The following is a 25,665-nucleotide window of genomic DNA, read 5'->3' as shown; positions in this document are numbered from 1 at the left end:
TTTTAATGTTTCAAATGTTCAGCGCCTAAAGAGGCGGAGCCAGACATTTGTTACAATATATGGTTTAATTATGGACTGTGACACCATTTCAATGATCGTACTTTATCTGAAAACTATGGAAGCTCGTTTCTGACAGAAAAACAAAACAAAAACAGTTATAAAAAGTTATAATTATAAGATTTAAAAAAAAGTTGAAATGATGATATTAAAGTCATAATTATTAGATTTAAAATGTCCTAATTATTAGATAAAAAGTCGTAATTATGAGATAAAAATCATAATTATTAGATAAAAATTCATAAATATTAGATAAAAACTCATAATTATTAGATAAAAAGTCGTAATTATGAGATAAAAAGTCGTAATTATGAGATAAAAAGTCATAATTATTAGATAAAAAGTCATAATTATTAGATAAAAGTCGTAATTATGAGATAAAAAGTCAATTATTACATTTAAAAAGTCATAATTGTTAGGTTTAAAAAGTCATAATTATTCGATAAAAAGTCATAATTTCGACTTTTTTCAAATCTGATAATTATGACTTTTCATACTTTTTATTTTGCTTGGGACTCATTATCAGCCACAGTTTAACCCTTTTGTGGCTCACGTGGACATGCTGACTGTGAGGGTTTAAATGCAGCACTGTTGTGTTTTTATGCAAAAAAAAAAAAAAAGTTTGATTGATTGTTACTGGTGACAGTGGCGTGAGTGAGGTTACGTGACCACGCTGCAGCAATAACGCTCACAGACGGTCAGAGGAGACACAGTCACTCCTCTCCTCCTGCAGCAGAGTTATGATCCCGCTCTCCTCCTCCTCCTCTCCTCTTCCTCCTCTCCTCTTCCTCCTCCTCCTCTCCTCTTCTCCTCCTCCTGCAGCAGAGTTATGATCCCGCTCTCCTCCTCCTCCTCTCCTCTTCCTCCTCTCCTCTTCCTCCTCCTCCTCTCCTCTTCTCCTCCTCCTGCAGCAGAGTTATGATCCCGCTCTCCTCCTCTTCCTCTCCTCTTCCTCCTCCTCTTCTCCTCCTCCTCCTCCTGCAGCAGAGTTATGATCCCACTCTTCTCCTCTGGATCACTGAGCACTTCAGTCTGTGGTGGATTGAATAAAGGCGTCAGTTCCTGAGAGGAGAGAGAGAGAGAGAGAGAGAGAGAGAGAGAGAGAGAGAGAGAGAGAGAGAGAGAGAGAGGGGGGCTGCTCTCTCTCTGTCAGTCACTGTGGTGTCAGTCACTTCACTTCACTTCTCCTCATCATCACAGACTCTGTCACTGTTGGTCAGAGGGGTTTCCCCCTCAGTGTTCAGCCTCCACATCACCTGCTCCGTCAGCCTCCACCATGCGATGGTAAGTCACTCAGTCACTCTGACATTAGAACATAGATCTCAGTGTTTGCTTCTTTAGTTGTGGAATGTCCCTTTAGACGCTCTGTTTTCTTCACTTAGAAACAAAAACGCCCCTGATCTCATCTGTGTTTAGTAAACCACTTCTTCTTCTTCTTCTCTTTCTTCTTTACACCAACATATTCCTACCTTGATATTAACTGATTTTATGTTTTTATTTAACATTTTTTCTCTGTTTGAGATGTTTTTTCTTTTTTTAAAAATTGTTTTGTCATTAGAGCTCAAAAAAGTAATCGTTTTCAAATCAAAATAATTGCAGTTTCACCGGATGTTGTGTCCTTTGTAGTGATCAAAAACAGGACTGTGTTTCGTTTCCTTTCAAAGGAACAGAATGATAGTTTAAATCTGTCACACATAGAGCTGCAACTAACCATTATTTTCGTAATCGATTAATCTGTCGATTTTTTTTCTCGATTAATCGATGAATCGGTTGGTCAGAAAATGTCAGAAACTGTTAAAAAACGTTGATCAGTGTTTGTCAAAGCTGTAAATGATGATGTTCTCGAACGTCTTATTTTGTGCACAAACCAAAATGATTCAGTTTTAATGATTTCTTTGTTAAGTGGAGCAAAGAAACCAAGAAAATATTCACATTTAAGAAGCTAAAACAATCAGAAATCTTGTTTTAATCATGAAAAAAGCTTCAATTATCAAAATAGTTGCAGATTAATTTAGTAATCGATTAATAATCGAGTCATCGATTAATCGTTTCAGCTCTAGTCACACAATCAATATCGCACTGAACTTTGCAAAAACAAAAACAAATCAAAAAACAAATCAAATCACAGTTGCAAGATGAGTCACAAACAACTGTTTGTTGTGACCAGACTTGACTGTGATGTCTTTTTTATTATTAACATCGTGATATTGTTTATTCTGTTATGAGTCAGTTTGCATGTGAGCTCAGTGATATGAAAGATAATAAGAAAAATAACATTTCCATTTTCTCAAGTCTCGATCTTTATCTCTGTGAGTTTCTCTCACAGACTCCGATCCCCTGAGACACTTTAGGAATTTTCCATCAGAGCCTATAAAGGAAGCCTGATCTTTGCCCTGTCTGTCGTATTAGCAGCATTAAAAACAGTGGATGTGTAACAGTGGCCAAATTCCTGTGCAGATACAAAAAAGAAAGAAAGCCCAGCAGCTGAAATACTTTCCTCTCGACTCCCATACTTATAATTATAAAACCTCTAATGGTTCTTTAAGGAATGAGGAAGTTTTCTTTGTGACGTCCACTCAGGATCTGCACAAATCTGCACTTTCATATCTCTTAAACACATCTGCTGACCTGAAGTCTGCTCCTGTTCATCCACAGGTTCACCTCCCTCCTCTTCCTCCTCTTCCTTCCCTCCATTTTCTCCTCCTCTCGTCCCCAGTGGACACTCCAGCGCCTCCCTGTGGTCCTCCCACAGAGCACAGAGGCCCGGCCCGCGCCTCACTTCCTGTCTGCGGCCCGCCTGGACGTCACCTCGCCATGTGACCCGGACTGTCACCGGAGGGCGCCGCAGCCCAGCTACTGGGACCTGCGCAGTCTTCTGGCCTACGAGACGCTCCACTCTAACGGTCAGCTGACCGAGACCGCCATTGAGATCTACGGCTACAAGCCCAACACCAGTCCGGCGCACTCCTCGGGGTCGCCCGTGCGGTCACCCGTTCGGAGAAAGCGACAGATATTTGGGCACGACGGGCGTTTTAGCATCGCCGGACAGAACCACCTGCTTAAATATCCCTTCTCTGTGGCTGTGAAACTGTCCACCGGGTGTTCCGGTACACTGGTGGGTGACCAACACGTCCTCACGGCGGCTCACTGTGTTCACGACGGCAAAAACTACGTGAAAGGAGCCCAGAAACTCCGGGTTGGATTTTTAAAACCGAAGCAGCGAGACTCAACGTCGTCCTCGATTTACTTCAAACCGTCCAACTTCACCGGTCACTTCGAAGGTCGCTCCACTCTTTACGAGCCGCCGACCAACGACAGAATGAAGTTCCAGTGGATCAGAGCCAAGCGCACTCACGTTCCCAAAGGGTGGATAAAAGGGAACGCCAATGACATCGGAATGGACTACGACTATGCTTTGCTCGAACTCAAGAAGCGGCACAAACGCCGCCACATGAAGTTAGGAGTCAGCCCCCCGGCTCAGAGGCTGCCCGGTCACCGGGTTCACTTCTCAGGGTTCGATAACGACCGTCCGGGTCAGCTGGTCTATCGCTTCTGTCAGGCCGGCGAGGAGACGTCAGACCTGCTCTACCAGCACTGCGACGCTCAACCTGGAGCCAGCGGATCAGGAGTCTACGCCCGCATGTGGGACAGGAGGCGCCGGCGTTGGGAGAGGAAGGTGATCGGTGTCTTCTCCGGGCACCAGTGGGTGGAGCGACAAGGGGCGTCGCAGGAATTTAATGTCGCCGTGAGAATCACGCCCCTCAAATACGCGCAGATTTGCTACTGGATTAAAGGGAACTTTGTGGACTGCAGAGAAGGATGAGGACGAGGATGAGGACGAGGACGAGGATGAGGATGAGGAGGTCCAGAGCGAGGACTCATCTGTCCTCACCACTTATAGCACTGACATAATGTAAATATCTAATTATTGTTTGTTTCCCTGTTTGCAAAGAAAGACAAAATCCACACACTTCATGGCGTTATTTAATCGGGACATTGTTCACATCATTCCAGTTGTTTTGCGTCTCCAGCTCACCAACCCTGATAAGGGATTCCAAGATGGCTGCCACCACACAACCACTGCTACTTTTTATTATTAATATCTCTTCTGTCGTGTTTGCGTCGCAGTAAACCAGTGGTACACGTAGTACTGTTCCATTTTTATCCGTAGACATGTTGCTACACTGTTTGTGTGCACAAAATACCACGTACAGCTAGCATCGGCTAACAGCGGTTCCTTGAACTTAGCCTGCCAGCTCACCAACCCTGACAAGGGATTCCAAGATGGCTGCCACCACACAACCACTCTATTTGTGTGCGCAAAATACCACGTAGAGCGTCGTTATCAACATCGGCTAACAGTGGCTAACCTGAGACACGTGTCTCTGACTTCTCAACTGGAATGTGGTGAACGCACAGTTCTGAATTCCACTTTAAATGGAACGCAGCATAAGGCACGAAAATGTTGTTATATTGTTGTTAAAGGTCCAGTGTGTACGATTTAGAGAGCATTAGCGACATCTAACGGAAAAACTACGGTGGCCTTCAAACGCCAGAGAGAATAGAAACACTTCACTTGTAAACAGTTCTTCTTCTTCATTGGTTTATACACTGACGTGATGCAGGTGAGGCAGCTGCTGTAGAAGCCTCCTGGCTCAAGATTGTATTTTAAAGATCGAGTGTGTAAGCGTGACATCTAGTGGTGAGACTGCAGATTGCAACAAACAGAGGACTCTCCAGCTCCAGCAGTGGCTTTATCATTTTAGAAACTTGTTAGGGTTAAGGTTAGGGTTAGTGGACGTGGTCTTTGAAGCACAGCTGCATCGCTCAATACGCGATAAACACGCAAACGAGTTGTTTTCCGGTGTAACTGAATCATTAGAATCAGTGGATTAAAAAGATTCGTTCACAGAATGGTTCAGTACTTCCGTCCGACACTGAACTGGTCTTCACCACTGCTGTAGAAACACGGTGGCACACGGTGGCACAAGATGGCGGCCTACGTAAAGCATGGTCCTTGCCAACAGTACAAGTACAAGTATTTTTCTTGATTAATCATCGATTAATCGTTTGGTCCATAAAATGAAGGAAAACGTTACAAAATATTGATCAGTGTTCTCAAACCAAAACGATTCACTTTTAATGGTTTCTTTGTCACCAGAAAATATTCACACTTAAGAAGCTGAAACGATCAGAAACCCCAAAAAAAAATCCCAAAATAGTTGACGATTCATTGAGGAAAACCAAATAAATCGCATATTATGTCAATTATACACCAACACAAACATGCTGACTGCTAGAAAAGACACAGCAAATGAATCAGAACTGGATCACAGCAGCTCCACTAACTGCATATATTCGCTACACACTCGACGTGTAAGTGGACAAACATGAAGGTCAGGTCGTATCATTTTTATTTATCTGAACAGATTGGGATTTCTGTTTGTTTTTGGAGAGAAGGTTGTTTTTCTTTTTTGTCTCGAGCTAATACTAAAGATTGCACTGTTCAGATTTTGGTTCTACTGATGAATGTTGATGAATGTTGATGAATGTACAAGTCACCAACCAAAGACGCCAAACTCTCACGTCTCTGTCGTCTCAGTGGACGCACAAGTTATTATTCAGTTACTGAAATGAAGAGTTTTGTGAAGAACATTGGATTTGTCACAGACTGATGTTTCATGACTGTAAACACCTCCTGCCAAGGCTGCCAGCTAACGACCAACACTCAACGTGAGCACTGAGCTCCCCCTGGTGGCGAAGACCAAGCATTACAGGAGCACCGTCTTCTTTCCACCCCTCATCACTTATGTGACAGTTTGTGTTTCTGAAAAACTGGCAACAAATTTAATGAAATATATGCTTTCAAACATGAAACAGCGTCGCACACATTTCTTTTTCAGTTATAGAAACAGAAACACACACACATTGTTGGTTTAAACACCATTTGTTTTATTTCCAATGTTTTCAGAAATGCTGTGGGGCGACGGAACACTGTAAAAAGCCGAACTATGAGGACCAGCTCCTGTGACTTCTCCAGCACTAACACCTTCAACCAGGAGTCTGAATCCTGGGATATATGGCACATAGACAAAAAAAGAAACCTCGGTGATCGAGCACCGGTCACAGAACTCTCTCTGTGATCTTCAAACCAAACGGGACAAAAGCAGAAAGAATGAATTCTGTGAGACCTAGAACTTAAGTAGGAAGCAGGATTTTTGATGATGCAGCTACTACACCCACACACAAGTGAGTTTTGCTGCCCAATTGAAGACTTGGTACCAATTACTAAAAAAAAAAAGAAAAAAAAACACCATGTAAATTCAAGTTAACAGCACCATTCAGCCACAGAATGAGTGACAGTTCAGTGGAAGCTGATTGCAGAGAACATTTAGCACCAGGAGGCTGAGTGTGGAGAAGAAGCAGAGAAACAGGGACATTAGAGCACCACGACGTTAGAGCGCTAATATTCTGCACACTTCTTCATCGGTGGCGTACGGAAGAGGATACGGGCTCACGGGAGTCCTGACTTTAAAACAAGAACTACGGGTGCCCAGAATTCTGAGCAGAAAGAAAGTCAGAATTATGTGTTCAAAGTCAGAATTTAAAGTTTTGAATTAAAGTCTGAATTCTGAGTTTTAAATGTAAGTCAGAATTATGTGTTCAAAGTCAGAATTTAAAGTTTTGAATTAAAGTCTGAATTCGGAGTTTTAAATGTAAGTCAGAATTATGTGTTCAAAGTCAGAATTTAAAGTTTTAAATTAAAGTCTGAATTCAGAGTTTTTAAATTTAAGTCAGAATTCTGTGTTCAAAGTAATTTTTCCCCGTGTGGCCCTAACTCTCTTCCGTAGTGTTGTGATGTACGATATACGCAAGCTTTCTTCGCCTCATTTGCACTCAACCGAAGACTTGATCATTAAAAATATTGATTTTTATCTGAATAATACGCAGCTAATGGGTCCCACACTCTCTGGAGCTAAACAGAGTCAGTGAAAGAGCGGAAATCACAACTCGAAAGCAAAAAAGGTGAAGATCATGAGAGTGACAAAAGAGAAAAGGCAACAAAAAGCAATGCCACCTGTTTGTAACACCACTCTGGTAACTGGAAATACATCAACTGGTATTGAGGCGACACTGGCAGTCGCTCCTGCCACAATCACGAAAACTGTTAAACATCCCTGTGCTGTTGAGTCCATAGAAGACGTGACGATGTTGAGATGAACCTGGTTTGAGAGAGAATTCAGGCACCAAAAACTAAGTCAAATAAAAGTGTCTGTCCTTTGAGGACACAAATGAATGTCTACGCTGTGACGCAGCACAGAGACGGACGTCCACACGAGACCTTTGACTTTCAAAAAAGACTTTTGAGAAGCCTGGAGCTGGAGCTGTCAATCAAACAGAGGCTGATAATGAGAAGGTAAGAATGGTAAGTGAAGGCAGCAGTCGTGGCTTTAGCAGTGGACAGACACACCTAAGATGTTGAAAACCAAAAAAACAACTTTTATTTGACATATAAACCCAAAAAGAGGCTCCGATTTAAGAACTTAATTTTCATTCCTGCAAACTGGAAACTGGCTGACACCTTTAGAACAAAGCTTTATTTTTGTTTAATTTCAACAGAGACCAAGATGTAAGGATGAGAAGGATTTCATGTTGCCAACACAAAGATGATACAAAACCCTGTAACATGTTGAATTTGGCTTCTGTTCAAGTTAAACAAAGTTCATTAGCTTGACAGAGCCAGGCTGCCCCTTTCCTCTCTTTATCAATTTAGCTCGTTTGGTTTTTACTCTCCCTGTCTGGAAGCAAATAAGAGTGCTTTATAAAACAAGGGACCGGCAACAATAGCTGCAGCAATACTGAAATAAACAAAAACAAACAATGTTTCCAAACGTCACGTTTGGGAGCCTCGAGGAGAACGAAAGAGAATCTGGATTCTTAGGAACGACTTTATCCAACTGCTCTGAACCTCACATCTAGTTTCTGTCGTTGGTCGCCTGCACTTAAAATATCTTTGGTGAAAGTCACCTGGCATTAACCCCTCCCCCCCCCGACCACTTCCCGGTCACTCAGCAACAACGTAACAAGACATGCTGATGGCGTCAGTGTGGTAATGCCCGGCGTAACTCGAAATAGTATACAAAATAAAAATATTCTTTTAAATAGGTTTATATATATAAACATTGCATTAAAAATAGAACCGTATCAAAACAGGTGCGACTTCACAGTCTGTCCCTTCACTTCCAAGCGCAAGTGATTCACAATCCTCCAGTCTTCCACGCTCATTTACCAGACCTCAACCCTCCAAATCCAGAGTTCTTGGATGAGGTCTCGCTCTGACGGGATGGCGTTTACGGTGATTTGAGGCCCAGACTGGTGGAGGACACTGGGTAGGAGTAGGCTTTGCCCAGCACGATGCGATCTCGCAGCAGTTTGAAAAGGACATAGTAGTTGCAGAAGAGAATAAGGCCCAGAGACAGCGTGTGGTTCCAGCGCTCAGAGCGCAGCAGAGAGTATAACTGGTACAAAACCACACTGGACTCGATCCAGATCAGCAGGTTCAAGATCCGCAAGGGCTTGTGAAACAGAAACTGGAAAACCAACAGGAAGGAGACAAATCAGACAAAACACAGAGAACAACACCTGCTCATTGTTGAATTCTGGATTCTATCAAACACCTGTGGGATGAACTGGAACAGAGATTGAGAGCCAGGCCTTCTCGTCCAGTATTTGACCTCATAAATAAACTCAAAGTCAATGTCCTGTCGTCCTTCACTTGTTTTAAAATGACAATGAAATCTGGCTCAACAACATTTCATTATATAGAAGAGTTTGTCTAGCGTTTTAATTACAATCGTCTCCATGTTATTTTGATTTAATTACATTTCTGTCCGTCTTTGTTATTTACAGATTCACTTTGATCACAATTATGGTTTTACTTTGAAATGGTTTGCAATATCATCCATAATATGACCGTGATTAGTTTATGAAGATACCATTTTTATTTTGAATAATTTTTACTAAACTAGAAGTAAATTTTTCCCAAACTTTTGGACTTTTGTCACTTGTTCTTAGGTCTATTTTCTTCTTTTTCGACATTTTATACCTTGTTTCAGCTGTTGTTTGTTTTAAAGTGCTTTATAAATAAAGATAGGTTAGATTCTATTGACTAAAGCTCACTGGCCGCCAGGTCATTTTGAGTTTACAGCATAAATGGACAAAAGTATTAAGAGATAATGTATATATACACACACATATACATGTGTACATATATATATTTATTAGGGATGCAATGGTACAGTTTTCCCATGGTTTGGTATGCATCACGGTTTTGGGGACACTGTAACGGTACAAAGATGTGTGGTTGGTTTGAAAGGAAAAATGGTGCGGAAAGAAAGAAGGGGGAGAGGAAATGGAGGCTAAGTAGAGACAGTAGAGAGAGACCAGAAGCAGATATACTATATAAAAGTTGCATGAAGTTCACATTAAAATACTGAAGTCTGAGTACTGACTGCAACTAGAAAGAGAGACACGTTATTGTTTAGAACGCTGCTGCTCCTCACATACAAAGAGCCGGTGGAACCAGGTGCACACTCTGTATTTAAAGGTCATCTTTAACCCTTTAGTCAGGTGAATGTGATCCCTTTGCTGTGATGCTAAACGTTTTCTCTCCCTCCCAGTTTGTGCTTGCTCAACTCATTCTGCAGGAATCTGTGACAACACCTGTATTATTATAATGATAATAATAATAATAATAATAATAATAATAACAAAACCCTGCAGATATTTGCATATATGCATATACGTACCAGGGTTATTATAGCTAAGGAAAACGAAAACTAAAACTAGCAGTGAAAAAATTATTTGGATAACTGAAATAAAAACGACAATTTTAAAAAACAACAACAACAAAAAAACTAAAATGAACAAAGCAAAACTACACTGAATTGTAGATAAATTCAGCTTCATCTTTGTTTTTCCACAACTTCATTCTGGAATACAGACCATTTGTATGTTGAATGAACTGAAACTAAACAGTTTGTTTTTTTTAGAGCATGAGAAAAGTAAATCCAAATGGTTAACATTCACCAGCTGATTTACATAGAACAGGCTTTTCAAAGGGAAAGCTGCTGGTTCAGGGATTAAGACGCCAACCCTAAACCACAGCACCTGCCTTTGGTGTTTGGTCAAACCTCTGATGCATGTCTCTCACCTTCTGTGTTTCCTGTCTAAAGATCAAGTCTCACAAAAGTCTAACTGCAACTTCCCTGTGTTTCCAACTGCAATATTTGTATTATATTGTAAAAAAAAGTGGCATTATTTTAATATTTTACATCAGGGTTGTGATGCACAAATGGGTTGAGGTTCATATTTTTTCATTTTGATATATTAGATAACACATGCATAATACAAATTTGCTGTAATTGGGTGGCGATAGTGATCAAAAGTGTGTCTCCATGTAAAAAGACAGGGAAATGTTAAAGGTTAAATACTCACATAAAACCTTGCGTGGGAAACATCAGATGGCAAAGCGACATTATAGGGTCCGACGGCCTTATATAGAGATCGATTGTGTCGTACCAGCACCCCCTGAGGCCAAATGGTGCTTTCTGACCACCTGTGAAAAAAGAGAAACCACACAATTACAAACTGTGTCAGGCTTTAAATATAAAATGTCAAAGCAGAAATGCGTGTGCGCACTCACACATGCTGCGGAGCGTTGCTGTACGAGCCGTGCTCCAGTTTCTGCCAGCGACCCAGATGAGCTGCCGAGCGATGCAGCAGGTCGCAGTAGCTGGGAGGCAACAGCTGACTCATGAGCATCACAAACGCATTGATCCACACCATGATCAGATGCTCACATGACCAACGCATGTCGTAGTACTGGGTGCTCTGTGGAGATGACGCAGTAAGAGGCAAGAGGTCATTACAGAAGGAGACTACGGTGGCCCTGAGGTGCAAAACGCAAACGCAAACCCAAGTCACCAAAACGCAAACTTAGTTGTTTTCTGCTTTTGTGTTTTTGATTTGCATTTGTGATTTTTGTTTTGCGTTTTTGCACCTCAGGGCCACCGTAGGAGACGGAGTGGTGTGAAATTCAACAATAAAACAACAGACACCAACCTTGACAAAGCAGAGAGGGAGGAAAGCTACATAGTAAGCAGTGAACAGCGAGTTGAAGAGCACTTCTTTGATTCGCCGGTTGAAGTCGCTCTTCAGCTCCTCCACCTCGGCTCGAATCAGCTCCGGCGTGTGCGAGTGTGTGTGTGGTGGGCAGGTGTGTGTGGGCATGTGCGGCGGGCTGGAAAACTGCTCTCGGAGGTTTTCCCGCAGCAGGAACAGGAAGTCACGCGGGCGGAAGAACGGAGCCTCTGCTAGCTCGGTCTGCGGGTGGTCAGACGGGTAATCGCAGTCTGCCGACGCCGTTTGACTTTTCCCTCCGTCCTGATGGAAACAGCAGAGTGGGACGTACACACCAAATCTGACATGGAGGGGAGGGCGGTGAGTGAATGAGGACATAAAAACAGACACTTTTAGTTTTATATGGACCAATCATACACATTTTTCACACACTAAAGCAGGGGTGTCAAACTCAAATGACCTGGGGGCCAATGAGCAAAAGAAAAAGTGGAAACAAAAACATCTATTCAGCAGCGGGTGGGCAATATAAGATACTCATGATGATATTAGACAGAATTTCAAAGTAAAAGTGCTTGTTTTGATATGAAATGATGTGACGGTTAACGGCGTTAAAGCACATTAACACATGACGCGTTTCCATGACAACTAACCGGAAAAAGAGACGCGTGGCGTGAAATCGGAGTCCAGACACCGTTTACCAGTTAGCTCCTTTAGCGCCGTTAGCGTGCCTACAGTCGATCTGGAGCGGTCTGTTTATTAAACTGAAAGAGCAGCGCTACAAATAACCAGCGTACCTGTGTTACTGCGTATGTGTCGTTTGCCTCCGTTTTTAAAGTTTAGCGTTACTTTCGAAACTCATTTTAACAATCGGGAGTCACGTAAACATGAGGTCACGTGTGATGGAAATGCGGTGTGCGTTAACATCGACGCCGTTAACTGCCGTTACCGCGTTTTACGTGCCCAGCACTAATAAAAACACATTTATGATGCACAAAAACAGAGAAATAAATAGAACATTTTGTCAATAATGACAAGGAATATTGCTAGCAAATATATTTAGTGTGTCTATATTCCATCACCTCCCTGGCAGCTGTGCCTCAGCACATTTGTAGGCAGGACGCATGTAATCGATTGGAGTTTGCCACCACTGCTTTAAAGGTCTAATTTCAAGATAGTTCAGCAACTAAGAGCTCTGGTTATATAAATACATACTGAAAATAATCCAATTTAAATTGATGGTATTACTATAAACCTATATAACCTGTAGAGTTCACAATAGGATAATTATAATAAATCAAATGATTTATATGGTTATTATAATATCTAAATCAGCGACTCTAATGGCAGCAAGTCAATGCATTTCAACATGTAGACATGGTCCATGCAATCAGCAATAAAGTCATTGATGAATGCGACACAGTAAACAGTGCTGCAAGCTGACATTATTTGTCAAGAAACCACCAAAAGAACAGACTAGCATGATAGCATGATAGCATGTTCTGCGTTTTTACCATTACATTACATTGACCGATCAATAGACTGCACCTTAAGACAATGTACTGTGACACCAGCAGAATGGTGCCAAAAACTGGTATAGTATAGATGAGACTCACGGGTATCCCAGGAAGAGGAGGTTGAGCACAGAGTGATTCTTGCAGAGGTTGACCAGCGTCCAACAGAGCACCCAACCACACATGGTCAACAGGCAGAGCCGAGCTGCGATAAGACACACGTAGCGCAGCAGTGATCTGCTGCTGCTCTGAGACACCTGCGCGAGACAAGCGGACAAAAAACGTCTAAGACCAGCAGCAGCGACAACATCAGCAGTTCACTCCCTATGGGGACAGTGAATTATTCTGTATAACCATATACCGTCTGTGTTTACCTCTGAAACTATAGTCCAAACAAGCCTCCTGGCCAACATGACTGTGATGAAGATAGCCAGGTGGTAGTCCATCAAATGGAAGTTCTGTGGGCGCAACAGACAAAAGAAGAAATGTACCATCGGTGAGGCAAATGCTTTTCTTTTTTGATTCCTCTACAACAGCATAATAAACGAACAAGAAAGACTGTTCTACTCTTACACAGTCTTAGATTACAAAATGAAATATATATAATTCATAAGTAAATTCTAAGTCAAAGTCAAATTTGATTTGTTTGGCTATTAAAATTAACCACAATTGTCATCAGTGTAAAAATCAGTTATGTCAGTTTGTTATTATAACAAAATATTAAGTAACTGGACAGGAAACGTTACATTACTGTAAAAAGAAAATCAGTACAGGTGTGCACTCATCTGTTTCCAATTTTAACTGAAACACACTTTAATTAGAGCTGCAACTAATTGATTGATCCGTCAATAATTTTCTCGATTAATCGCTTGGTCCATAAAATGGCCAATGACAAGACTCTGTCTTCTGGGTGAGAGAGTTGAGTCTCAAATCTCGTGGCTGGGAAACAACGTCAGAAAAGAGGATCTATATCGGCTCGTTTACATCAACTAGGAGGTTTTTGAGCATAAAAACAAGTTAATATATGTAAGTAGACCTCCATAACTAACATATATGTGCAACAGGACCACTCTATGTGAGCTTTAACATATTACTTGTTTCAGCTCTAGCTTTAATGTGAATATGTTCTTGTATCTCTGCTCTTTTAGGACAGTAAAACATGCGACTATGATCGATATTTTTGACCCTTTCCTGACACTTTATAGACCAAACAAGTAATCGATTAATCAAAAAAAAGTTCAACAGATTAAATGATGACAAAAAATAACTATTCATCAGTCGTAGGAAAAGTGGCTGAAGTCGTGGTTCTTACAAGCGAAGTAGAGGCAGCAGGGTGGCTGTATGGATACCACCACACCGTCCTGTAGATGTTGATGTACTGGACAAACAAGGCCACCAGCAAATAGAGGAAGAGCAGGAACTCAAAGAGCAGGCTGCTGTCCAAAGGCAGCTCTGGGATCTTTGAGTGTCGGACCGGCTCTGGGGTAATGAGGGCTGAGAGAGGCGGAGCAGACAGACCCACCGTGTTACTGCTCCTACCAGAAAAGACACATACACAACTAGAATTAGCATAGGAAAATGTATCAGGCCAAAAATGTTCTTTTACAAGATAATAAGTTAATTACTGTGTCCAATTGAATGTTTGTGCCAAATTTGAATGGGTTTCCTTTACACACACACACACACACAATTTCTGTAACACTGGAGAAGAACCTGTGGGGCTCAGCACTTATTAACAAGTCAACAATGTTCACATCACCTGCGGTCACTGTGGAGTTAAAACTGAACATAAGGACAGGGAAGCATGTTCATATTAAATGGCTGTATCCTCAGTTTTGACCATAAAAAGACAGGAAGCATGACTGTGCAATTATTGCATATAGAAGCAGGAAATGCAACAATGACACCAGATAGCAGAGCCAGGTTAGTGATCATTTCAGTCACAAGGCATTTAACTAAATTTACTGCTACTTCAATTCGCAAAAGTTACCACGAAAGTAACTTTTGCAGATTTTGCAGCTTAAAAATCCTTTTCGCTGGCAGTCAAGAGTCTTTCTAATCCTAAACTATTCAGGAGCTCATTACTTTTAGCTGATATTTTTAGGCTGTCTCGCAGAAACAGCATGTTTTAGGTCTACCTACACTGTGTCGGGAATGTTCAAGTCAGGTTGTGAGTCTTAAAGCAAAAGTATGCAGGATTATTACCCTAATTTAACAGCTTTGGAGTCATGGTGAAGGTTAAATGGCAGGTTGTCTCCACTCCCTCTACAGTCTGTTGTAGGGCTGTGCAACTAATAATAATAATAATAATAATAATAACTAACTAATTGTAAAACTTTTACAATTACAAAAACACATCAAAACAAATACATTATTACAAAACAGGGCTTTTATTCCGAAAATAATGCGTTCGACTTCCTGTCCCGCTCGCCATCTGGCAAACAGTGTTGACAACTCGAGTATTCAGATCCCTCTTTTTCAAAAAAAGCAACTACCGACAAATTTAGCGACTTCTTCTGGTCTTTTGGAGACACTGACATGGACGCTGCAGAGACAGCAGCTAACGGGTAAACGGTGCCGGGACTGTTGGGTAGAATGTTGGATGGATGGATGTTTATGTAAAATATGTATTTCCAAAACTATAGTGGGAAGCAAGCAGACTTTCAAAGTTAAGCTTTAAAAGTCTTGGTGGCTTCTGGGGTCTGTTTGGATCACTGTCATGGTAGTAGAAGCCAGACTCAGCTGCCAAAGGGGAGGGGTATTATTAATAATGGCATGTGGACATAAACACTATATAAATAAAGTAGTACAGTCCATAATAACTAAACACTAATACGTCCATGACACGGACCATTGCAGATGTGTGCGTGAACGTACCTGTTCCTGATACCCGTACCATTGCCGAAGTTGCCTCCGACCAGAGTCTGCAGGGAAGGCAGGGCAGAGCGACTTAGCTGCTGTCTGCTGGGGCCCCTGCGACCTCCTGGCATGGTCGCCAGTTACCGTGGCAACCAGAGACACCGCCCACCAACCAACAGCCGCTGCGACTCCTCCGCTTCTCCTCAAAGAGCCACCATGTACAGACAGGCCACTGTGGAAGGAACATTTAAACACGCATTTAATAGTTTCTTGTGCACTGAAAGTACACAATAAGTGCTATTTAGACATGTTGAAGGTGTTCAGAGGTTTTTTAGAGGTTTTTTGAAGACGCAGCCCTGCTAAAGGAACCATAAACAAGATTATTCTGGATTATGATGGGTCGGCAATGCCAGACGATGTTCCATGTAGGACTGCAATGGCTGAGAAAAAGCAGATGCTGATATAGTAAAGTTGCCCTGAAAAGTTGCCCCGTCAGCATTCATCATTCAATAAATTTGCTTTGCGTGGTAAAAACTAGGGATGCACCGATCCACTTTTTTTCACTTCCGATGCGATACCTGAATTTGGATATCTGCCTGTACCAATACTATTCCAATATGGATGCTCCGTTTGCTTTAATATTATTATCATCATCATTGTTGATTTTATATAAGGCTTTACTAAACTCCTTTATACAGGCAAGTATGATATGTACGACTTTTACGACGTTTATATCGACTTTACAGACCCCTGGCGATTTTTAAAAATGTCTTAAACAATTTTGCACAGCGGCACAGATTGAGATCCAGCTAATTTGATTTAATGCGGACGGAGAGTCTCTCTCTCTCTCTCTCTCACACACACACACACACTCACTGTGAGCGAAGAGCAGCGCACACACAACCGGAGTCACAAATGAGCTGTGAATGTTCGATCTTCAATCTTTAAAAAAAAAATAAAAAATACAGTTTCATGTCCTAAAACACCGTCTTCGTGTGGATGGCCGTTGAATCAATGATTTAATTATTTGGCCGTTAAAAAATTTTTTGCCGGCTAAATTCACGTGACAACGGCCAAAAAACGGCATATTATGGCTAACGTGAACCCTGGTTTGGAGGAGTGTGATTTTCATTCTCCTCAGCGAGCAGGCGTTTAACAGTGACTGCTAGGGTTACGTCGACTGCAGAGAGCGGGTTGTGGAGCTGATCATCCTGGTTAACTCTTGGTCAATCATGCTTGAAATCCATTCCACTTTTTGCAGCCAGGGAATCACTTTTCATTTCAGCAGACAACATTAAAGCACAAGACATATCGGATCAGAGATCTCTACAGTTGTATATCGGAAATTTCCGATCCATCAATTACGTCTGTATCGGAACCCGATACCAATACCGGATCGGCCCCATCCCTAGTAAAAAAAACAACAAAAAAAAGGTGAGAAACAATTAAAAAAGCCTAAAAAACTAAAGCCTAATAAACATTTACAATACAAATGAAGAGACCTCTCCCAAAGCACTTGGTTTACATTGTATGTAATTAAAGTGTAGTGAAGCAGAGGGCCAGCTAATGATTGTTCTCATTATTTTACCCTTTAATCTTAAATAAGAGAGATGGGGCTGCTTATTTTTGCAGAGTCCAAAGTTTTAACTCACGCCAACGGCAAATCCAGAGTTTGACCAATCACTGCACATGTACATGCTGTCAACTGCTCCCATTAAGTAAGCTGAACATTGATCTTTAGGCCATTTTCAGCATTTTCTACAACTCCTTGTTTGTGAGTGTTATTATCTCATGTTTGACCCAGAGGCTGCTTTTCCCACCAGCAGAGCTCGTCTCCTTATCAGAGAAAGTGGAAACAGCACCTGCATGTGACCCTGGGTCATTGAGATTTTCTACTTAGAAGACGTGTTGTAGCGACTTTGTTTGTCATAAGCATTCCAGACTGAAAATAAAGAAAATATAAAAAGACAATCTTGTCATTGATTAAATAATCCTTATTTTCCAGATTTCCACCACCGTGGTATAGCAAATACTCCAAAGCAGTGTTTTTCTAATCGTGGTCCTGGGGACACACTGCCTTGCATGTTTTAAGTGTAAGTTTCCATCACAGTATGGTGTGAATTTGTTTGCATTTCAATTAGGAATCGTACCAAAATATCCAGCCCCTAATTTTGGGCACCCTTCCCTTGGGGTATCAGAGTAACCACACCTAGAGCGGCTCCACTGCAGACAGTCAACTAACAGGGCAATAGAAAAACGTCAAAAAAGCAGCAAACAGCTGCGAGCTATTGTTGTTGCCCCTGTACAACTGGAGTTTTACCATTCCAAACTGTACCATACTGATTAGGGGTTCAACTTCGGTTTTTGACTCACAGTTCGATTTAAACCTCGGTTTTTAAAAACATACTGAAAAACCTTTTAGAAAACTTACAGAAAAAATGTCTGGATTTTATTAAACGATGATTTTATTAAACGATGTTGCATTGCAATATCAAGAGCATGAACATTACTATAAAACTTCTCTTTAGACCAAAATTAACACTATTTATCTCTTAACAACCAAAATTGTGATTGCTCAACTAAATTTTTTTTGTTATTATTATTTTTTTATGGTGGATTTCATTAGGAGGAAAGTACCAAGTGCTAATGGGGGTGCTCCGTGGCTAATGAGAGAAAGACAGATTAGCGTTGCCATTAATTAGATGTGAATTTTGAGCTTTTCATTTTAGCCTACAGTCAGTCCACCTGTTGCATCCATGTCATGACTTCTGCAGTGTGGCAGCATTTTTCAAAAGCATGATGACAGTAAACAGCTCTACTACAAACATGGCATGTCATTTAAAAAGGGTAAGCTCAGGTTGCTCCGTCCGTTTTGACTAAATGGAAATATCAGAATTGGCATATTTCAATGTTTTAGTCTAATAATAGTATTGCGAAGATGCACTTAATACAAAACTCTGTCGGAGCATCAGACTCTGTTGAACTCCAGCCGCTTTTAATATGAAAAGAGCCGCAGCCGCAAACCATCCCCCGATTAGTCGATTTTTAGTCGAAATTTCAGAGCTTTAGTCGACAAAAGATATCTCAGATACTGAGACAGACGACGAGTGGAACTGAGGTTCTGGAAGTTATTCTGAGCAAACCGAGTGTCGGGAAGCACCAAAGGAACACAACTAATTGAAATGAATGGGCCATTCATCAGGTTGCCAGAGATCTACGACAAGCTAACCATTTGAATGGGGTGTGGAGGAGCAGGGAAACATCTTCAAACATCTACCCAGAGTAGTGGGTCCAAAGAACCAGGATTGAGAAACACTGGTTTAAGGGGCAGTAAATGTACTATTCTGATGGAGATAGTGATTATATTGGACAAAGGATGTTGAAGATGGAGGAAAAGGGTGGAGGACCACAGAGGAGGATCATGGATGTTGTGAAGGAGGACATGAGGACAGTTGGTGTAATAGAAGAGGACACAATTCTATACAACGCCATAGTACACATTTTCAGGAAAATATCATCCCCACAATGCACAACAACCTCAACATTCTGGACTTGAGGTTTGACATTTGTACAAACATGTTGTACCATCACATAATGTGACCACATCTGATTGGTTTGGTCAACACATGCACACAAATGCATGTGTTTGTTTAGTCATTGACAGAGTTTCAATAAAAACAACACAAACCATGTGTTTGTTTGGCTATGATGATGTTTTTTAACCTGCTCCAGGTTAAAGACATGACATGTTGTCATGACATGACAACTGTGTCAGTGCCACGTCTCTGGTTTCCCCTTCTGGAAATGACTTTGCATGTGGAGTGACACACTCATGACGTATGGCAACTATAGACAAGCAATAAATAAATATGACATTTGATCTGATGAGTAATATTCCCTCCATTTTCCTCCTTGAATGTTAAAGCTGGAGTAGGAAGGATAGAAACAACACCCAAACAGTTGTTTACCAAGTCTAGATAGTGGCTTTCTGTCCTTACCCACAAGGGCAGGAGGAGACATGTGATTGATTGAGAATATAAATTGATAGATTAATCGATTATGAAAATATTTGTTAGTTGCAACATAGCCCTATTGTTGCATGTACATATTTTAGTGCTGGGCACGCCAACAGCGTTAATGGTGTCAACGTTAGCGCATGACACATTTCCATGACGACTGATCGGAAAAAGACGCCTGTGACGTCATGTTTTACGTGATTGTTAAAATGCGACTCTAAAGTAACGCTAAACTTTAAAAACAGAGGCACACATACGCAGTACACAGGTACGCTGGTTATTTGGAGCGCTGCTCTTTTCCTTTAATAATCCAGTTCCACTGTAGGCGTAGGCTAACTGCACTAAGGGAGCTAACGCAGCTAACGGAGCTAACTGGTAAACAGTGCTTGGACTCTGGTGCCGCGGCACGCGCGTCTTTTTCCAGTCAGTCGTCATGGAAACGCGCCATGCGTTAACGGTGATGCCATTAGCGTGCCCAGCGCTAACATATTTACATGTGCTTTCCTCTTTTGTTGTTGATTATATTTTGTTTTGTTGTTTGTTTGCCCGTTTGAATCTTCTGCTTATGTTTTCTTTGTTCATTAGCATGTATAACAATGACGCCATGGAATTCAATTAGACCAAAGTGGAGATCCATGTTAACTAACATATAAAACATTACAAAACATACAAACAAATTGCCTACGCCGGCTTAAATGTATTTATTACTTGCGTAGTGGCTGGCTTTCTTTAATCTGATCCTCTTCAGACCCCCTTTACACCTATGCATTATAGTGACACATTTCCATCCATGATATAAAATTAAAATATCACAAAAATGTATCAACAGCATCTGCTAAGAGTTTCAACAGTAATATTCAGCAGCGCTGCAAGCTATTGTCAAAGCTGTGTCACAGAGCAAACAGAGTTGTCACCTGTACACACAACCATAAATACTAGCATCGAAACAAGCTTTTCAATCATTTAGATTTGAAGCTGTTTCATGATTAAAACAAGATTTCTGATTGTTTTACCTTCTTAAATGTGAATATTGTCTTAATTTCTTTGCTCCACATAAACAAAGAAATCATTAAAACTGAATCATTTTGGTTTGTGGACAAAACAAGACAATTCAAGAACAATGTAATTTCCAGGTTTGACAAACACTGATCAAGGTTTTTTTTTTTTTTGGGACATTTATGGACCAAACGATTGATCGAAAACATAATTGACGGACTAATCGATTACGAAAATAATCGTTAGTTGCAGCTCTAATTTATACGCAGTAATAATCTCCTGGAGGCATCTACAGAAGAGACAGTGACTCATTTAGATGGATGTGTGTGTCATCAGCAGACAATTTGTAGAACATATTTATCACTTTCATGGAGACATACCGAGGCGTCCTCTTAACCCCACAACAGTACCTGTATGACTTATAAATGCTGAGTGTTTTATAAGCGCACAGTCAACATGCCCGACAGGGAAAGCATATGTAACTAACAACTAGAAAAAGCACTCAGACATCTCACGAGATAAATAGTTTTTCTTTTTTTTTTTTATAAAATACTGAATATTTTCTTCTTTAAGCCATAACCTACATCTATACTTTTTAAGTTAGGCCGTTTACAAACAAACACGACCTACTTGGCGAAGATAAGAATGGCACCTCTCCATTTTAGCAATGCCAGGAAGAGTGTAGGAACAATACTCTGACACAAATGAATGGAATGCAGCCTTTAATGATGTTGTTATTGATCACCGCCGAGGCTCTGGTCTTCCTGCTAACACATGCTAAATCACTGTTGTAACAAAGGCCAGTTAGCTGTCACCATGTCAGACTATGCTAATACAGAAAGAGATGGTCCAACTGCTGGTGTTCTGACTAATTGGACGTGACCGTTTAATTTTTTTAAAGTTTATTTACACTTTACAATCAATCGCTGTCTGATTAAATGACAAAGCAAAGACTGATCCTTGATGGAAAAAACGCTCACAAATGGTCACATATTTAAAATGTTTTGTTTTGTGCAAAAATAAGTTGAAAACCTTAAGATATTAGTTTTTAAAGCAAATCTCCATATTTTGCGTATTTTACCATTTCAATTATTTAACAAAAGTTTTGCTGATTAAGAAACACCACAATACAATGATCATTATTATCATGATATATAATTAAACGATAACAGTAGAGCTGAAACAATGACAAGATTATTTAAACAAGATTTCTGATTGTTTTAGCTTCTTAAATGTGAAAATGTTCTCCATTACTTTGCTCAATATAACAAAGAAATCATTAAAAGTGAATGGTTTTGGTTTGTGGACAAAAACAAGACACTGATACAACATAGTTTAACGTTTTCTGACATTTTCTGACCCAAACGATTAATTGAGAAAATAACAGACGGATTAATAGATGTTGAAAATATTGGTGAGTTGCAGCTCTAGATAATACTGTGAGAGCATTATGCAAAATCATATGTTTCATATACTCTCCCAACAGCTCGAGTGGGAGCGAACACTTGGCACCATCTGGTGGACTGAAATGTCAAATGATTGTTTTTATGCTAACCTCATCAGTTAAACATCAGTTAAAAAATAGACTTCTAATAGAGAGTCAGATAATGATTATCATGTCAACAAATTCACTTGATTTGATTCAATTAACAAATCATGAAAATGACAACTGCAAGTTACAGCCCGAGAAGATATATCATTAAAACATATCATTTACTGTAGATTTTTCGTAAAAACAATTCCTCATTGGGTTAAAAAAAAATAAGACTTTATCGATCAGTGACAAAAAAAACAAAAACCCAAACACATCAGAGCCAGATCACATCCTCATACGGCTTCTGACCAAACACGATGGAGAGAGAAGATAAGCAGAAATCGGTCAGTGTACGGCAGCATTAGCAGTACTGAAACCACTGTTTCCAAGGTCTTTAAACCAATCTGCATTAGAAATATGCATTATCTCCAAACAATTAGTCTCAGCCACAAAACTCACTCACTCACTCACATCATCAAAACAATTCCTACATGTCTAAAAATAAGCGTGTTCCACCGAACAATGGCAACAACTGTCAGTCAGAAAGCACACGCAGTGAACGAGGATGAACACTCAACTAGGGCTGGGCAAACATCTCATCACAATATAGGTTTGTGTAGAGTTTGATATCAATATACAGTATTATGTACGTATATATGGCTTATAAATAACATCTGAGATATACAGGGATATAAACGCTGCACATGGGTTGTTTCTCTGAGCTCATCAAAAGTTTTCTTTAGAGATGTTTGCGCTTCTCAAAGACTGAGAGAGATAATACGCTGTAAATACACTACGACATAAAACATCTACCATTTAGATCGATCGACAGATCTGTATTCCATGCTTAAAATGTAGTTATTAATTAGAAATACTGTCATATTTTGTTAAAAACACAAATAATTAGGTTCAAATGAAGATAAATATTATAACTCTTTGTTCCATAGAACAAATATATAATTAAAAGTAAATAATTTAGGTTTATGGACAAGACAGGAAATGGAGAACAGCATGTTGTTGAGGTTTGGGGAACACAGATCAACATTTTTCGACAAACAAGTACTCGATTTATCAAGAAAATAAACCATGAATCGACATATTTTATATATATATATATATATATATATATATAAAATTTACAATATTGGGTGTGTTACAGAAATGTAGTCATGATACGTGATCAACACAACAGCCTTTAAAACCAGAAAACGATTACGAAATCCAAAATCTGAGACCACATCTTCTCTCAGTACAGATAAACCACACTGCTCAGACCTTCAACTACTCATGTTTGGGGTTTTGTTTCCACATCATTCACTATTTCCATCCAGAATAAATATAAATAATTAACAATTGACATTTGAGGGTACATTTGATCAATAATTAAAAAAAGGTCACATTGCTGTCAATTACTATCTCAACAGTGGAAACTCTAAATATTTTCAGACGCACAAGAAACCTTTGGGTCCGACGGTGAAACATGAAATAATCAGGATATATATATATATATATATATATATATTTTTTTTAAATGTCAGTACATGTGAAAATGTATTTTACTACTCCAAACAACATCATATGTTACAGGGCTGCTTTGATTATTAACCAATCAATTGGACAATTCTTTCATGGTTTCATCGAGAACTTGTTTTTCTCTGTAAAATATCAGCAAACCTGTAAATGATGACGTACGATGAATGTTTTTGCTTTTGTCCACAAACTCGCAAATGCAGTTTCAATAATTCATGTGTTATACCGGGAAGTATTCACATTATTTATTATTTTATTTTGAGTATTGGAAATAACACACAAAATTATAATAATGAACTCATTAGTCATTCAATGAATTGTTGATGAGCACCATCTTCTTTTGAATGTTAGAGTTTTGTTGGTGTTTGTGTGCTATATGCTATACATTTAAATGGGATACTTTTTAATTTAATTCATATTGTGTAAAAAGCAACGACTTCTCACTTTGAGTGAGTGAGTGAATGAGTGAGTGAGTGAGTGAGTGAGTGTGTGAGTGAGTGTGTGAGTGAGTGTGTGAATGAGTGTGTGAGTGAGTGAGTGAGTGAATGTGTGAATGTGTGAGTGAGTGAGTGAGTGAGTGAATGTGAGTGAGTGAGTGAATGAGTGAGTGAATGAGTGAGGGCTCACTTCAGCTTTCTCACTTTGAGTGAGTGAGTGAGTGAGTGTGTGTGTGAGTGAGTGAGTGAAGGCTCAAAAGTGAAAACAGGAAGTGTGAGCATGTGAATTTAACTAGAGGGGGATTCGCAGGCTGGTAGTTTGTAAGTTTGTGGAAGAGTATAAGTAAGTACTTCCGGCGTAAAAAATAAATAATAAAAATCCTAACTTTTACTACACAGCAGCATCCTGACGTGACGCCGTGGAGAAAAACGCTCATTTTGCGGTGATTATGGCGTGTTTTCTCCTCCTTTATTCCGCGGTGTTTCCCTCTCACGCAGACTTGCTAGGACACGCAGTGAAGCTCATGACATCAGGCAGCGCTGTCATTTTGGAACACGGAGGAAACTTGAAAACACTTGAACACAAAAGGCGGAGGTTTGCGTCCGTGTGGAGCTCGCGGTTCCCCCATAAACACACACAGAGAGGGGGGCGTGTGGGGGGGTTAAAGCGGCGTTAATTAAAGCTACTTACACGACGTCGATCACAGACGGAGGAGCGACCTGGACGAGGATGCATCAGTCACTTGTAAGCAGTCCGAGTCCGCGCGGCGCTGAGCATTTCTCCGCCTCACAGCTTCGCTTTCCTCGGCGGCACCGCTGCGGGGACGAGCTACGACGAGCCTGGCGACGCTGGTGCTGGCGGAGTCCAGAGCTGAGAGGCGTAAAAACGGCTTCGAAAGTTAGCCCCCCCGCCCGGGCTGGAGGAGCAACAGTGTCAATACGCTGCTTACACGGAGACCGACGTGGCAAACCCGCACCTCCTCTCCCTCATACGTCATCAGCGCGCGACACCGCGCAGCATCACGGATGTATTCTGAAATCTGGGCAGAGCCCCGCCCCCTTTAGCCCCGCCCCCTTTGGCTCTGTTCATTGATGTGAAGCTGATCAGTATTTTTAGGTTAAAAAAAAAATCAATCAAAAAAAAAATTTCAATTCAATAAAATCTATTTTGAAAATAATAATAATAATAATAATAATAATGTTTAAAAAATCATTGAATATTAACCATGAATATGATATGATATGTATGAGGCGCCGTTTGTAAAGTTGCGCATGCTAAAATAAACAGCAACTTTTTGCCACATTTAGCAAAAAAAAACATGTATAAAAAAGGTGTGAGTTTTTTTTTTATGTTAGTTTTGACCAGATTTACAGCAATATTTGTGAATTTTGTGATATTTACTTCTCTTGTGAAAATATAATTTCAATGTTTAATCTGAATAAAAAATATAAATATTAAATATAAATGTTAAATATAAATGTTAAATCTAAATGCTAATATAAATCTAAATGTTGAATCTAAATCTAAATGTTACATCTAAATATAAATGTTAAAGGTGCATTATGTAATAAATCTAAAGCAA

The 25,665-nt window shown here is 40.2% G+C and overlaps 2 protein-coding genes across 3 annotated transcripts; one reads left to right on the top strand and one right to left on the bottom strand.

Annotated features, from left to right (window-relative positions):
- The first annotated feature begins 1,164 nt into the window (after nucleotides 1-1,164).
- LOC310936648 (serine protease 23-like) lies at nucleotides 1,165-8,051 on the top strand. 2 transcript variants are annotated; one of them, XR_014593006.1, is made up of 3 exons: nucleotides 1,165-1,341; nucleotides 2,713-3,970; nucleotides 6,029-8,051. XR_014593006.1 is itself a non-coding variant. In XM_083900755.1 (2 exons), the coding sequence occupies exons 1-2, from the start codon at nucleotides 1,334-1,336 to the stop codon at nucleotides 3,878-3,880; spliced, it is 1,176 nt and encodes a 391-aa protein (XP_083756881.1). In that variant the 5' UTR covers nucleotides 1,165-1,333; the 3' UTR covers nucleotides 3,881-5,926. The 2 variants fall into 2 exon arrangements, 1 of the variants encoding a protein (XP_083756881.1); XM_083900755.1 differs by lacking the exon at nucleotides 6,029-8,051 and having other exon boundaries at nucleotides 2,713-5,926.
- A 128-nt stretch (nucleotides 8,052-8,179) lies between these two features.
- Nucleotides 8,180-25,020, bottom strand: tmem39a (transmembrane protein 39A). Its single transcript, XM_083900754.1, has 9 exons — nucleotides 24,774-25,020; nucleotides 15,588-15,801; nucleotides 14,023-14,245; nucleotides 13,085-13,168; nucleotides 12,813-12,967; nucleotides 11,182-11,539; nucleotides 10,763-10,950; nucleotides 10,555-10,675; nucleotides 8,180-8,648 (listed from the first exon to the last, which is right to left on the bottom strand). Exons 2-9 carry the CDS (start codon nucleotides 15,698-15,700, stop codon nucleotides 8,409-8,411), a joined length of 1,482 nt encoding a protein of 493 aa, XP_083756880.1. The 5' UTR covers nucleotides 15,701-15,801; nucleotides 24,774-25,020; the 3' UTR covers nucleotides 8,180-8,408.
- Between the last annotated feature and the right edge of the window lie 645 nt (nucleotides 25,021-25,665).

The sequence above is a fragment of the Microchirus variegatus genome (assembly GCF_963457635.1).
Source record: "Microchirus variegatus genome assembly, chromosome: 14".
NCBI lineage: Eukaryota > Metazoa > Chordata > Actinopteri > Pleuronectiformes > Soleidae > Microchirus > Microchirus variegatus.
The sequence above is the reverse complement of the archived record's forward strand: the minus strand, read 5'-3'. Positions and strand labels throughout refer to the sequence as shown.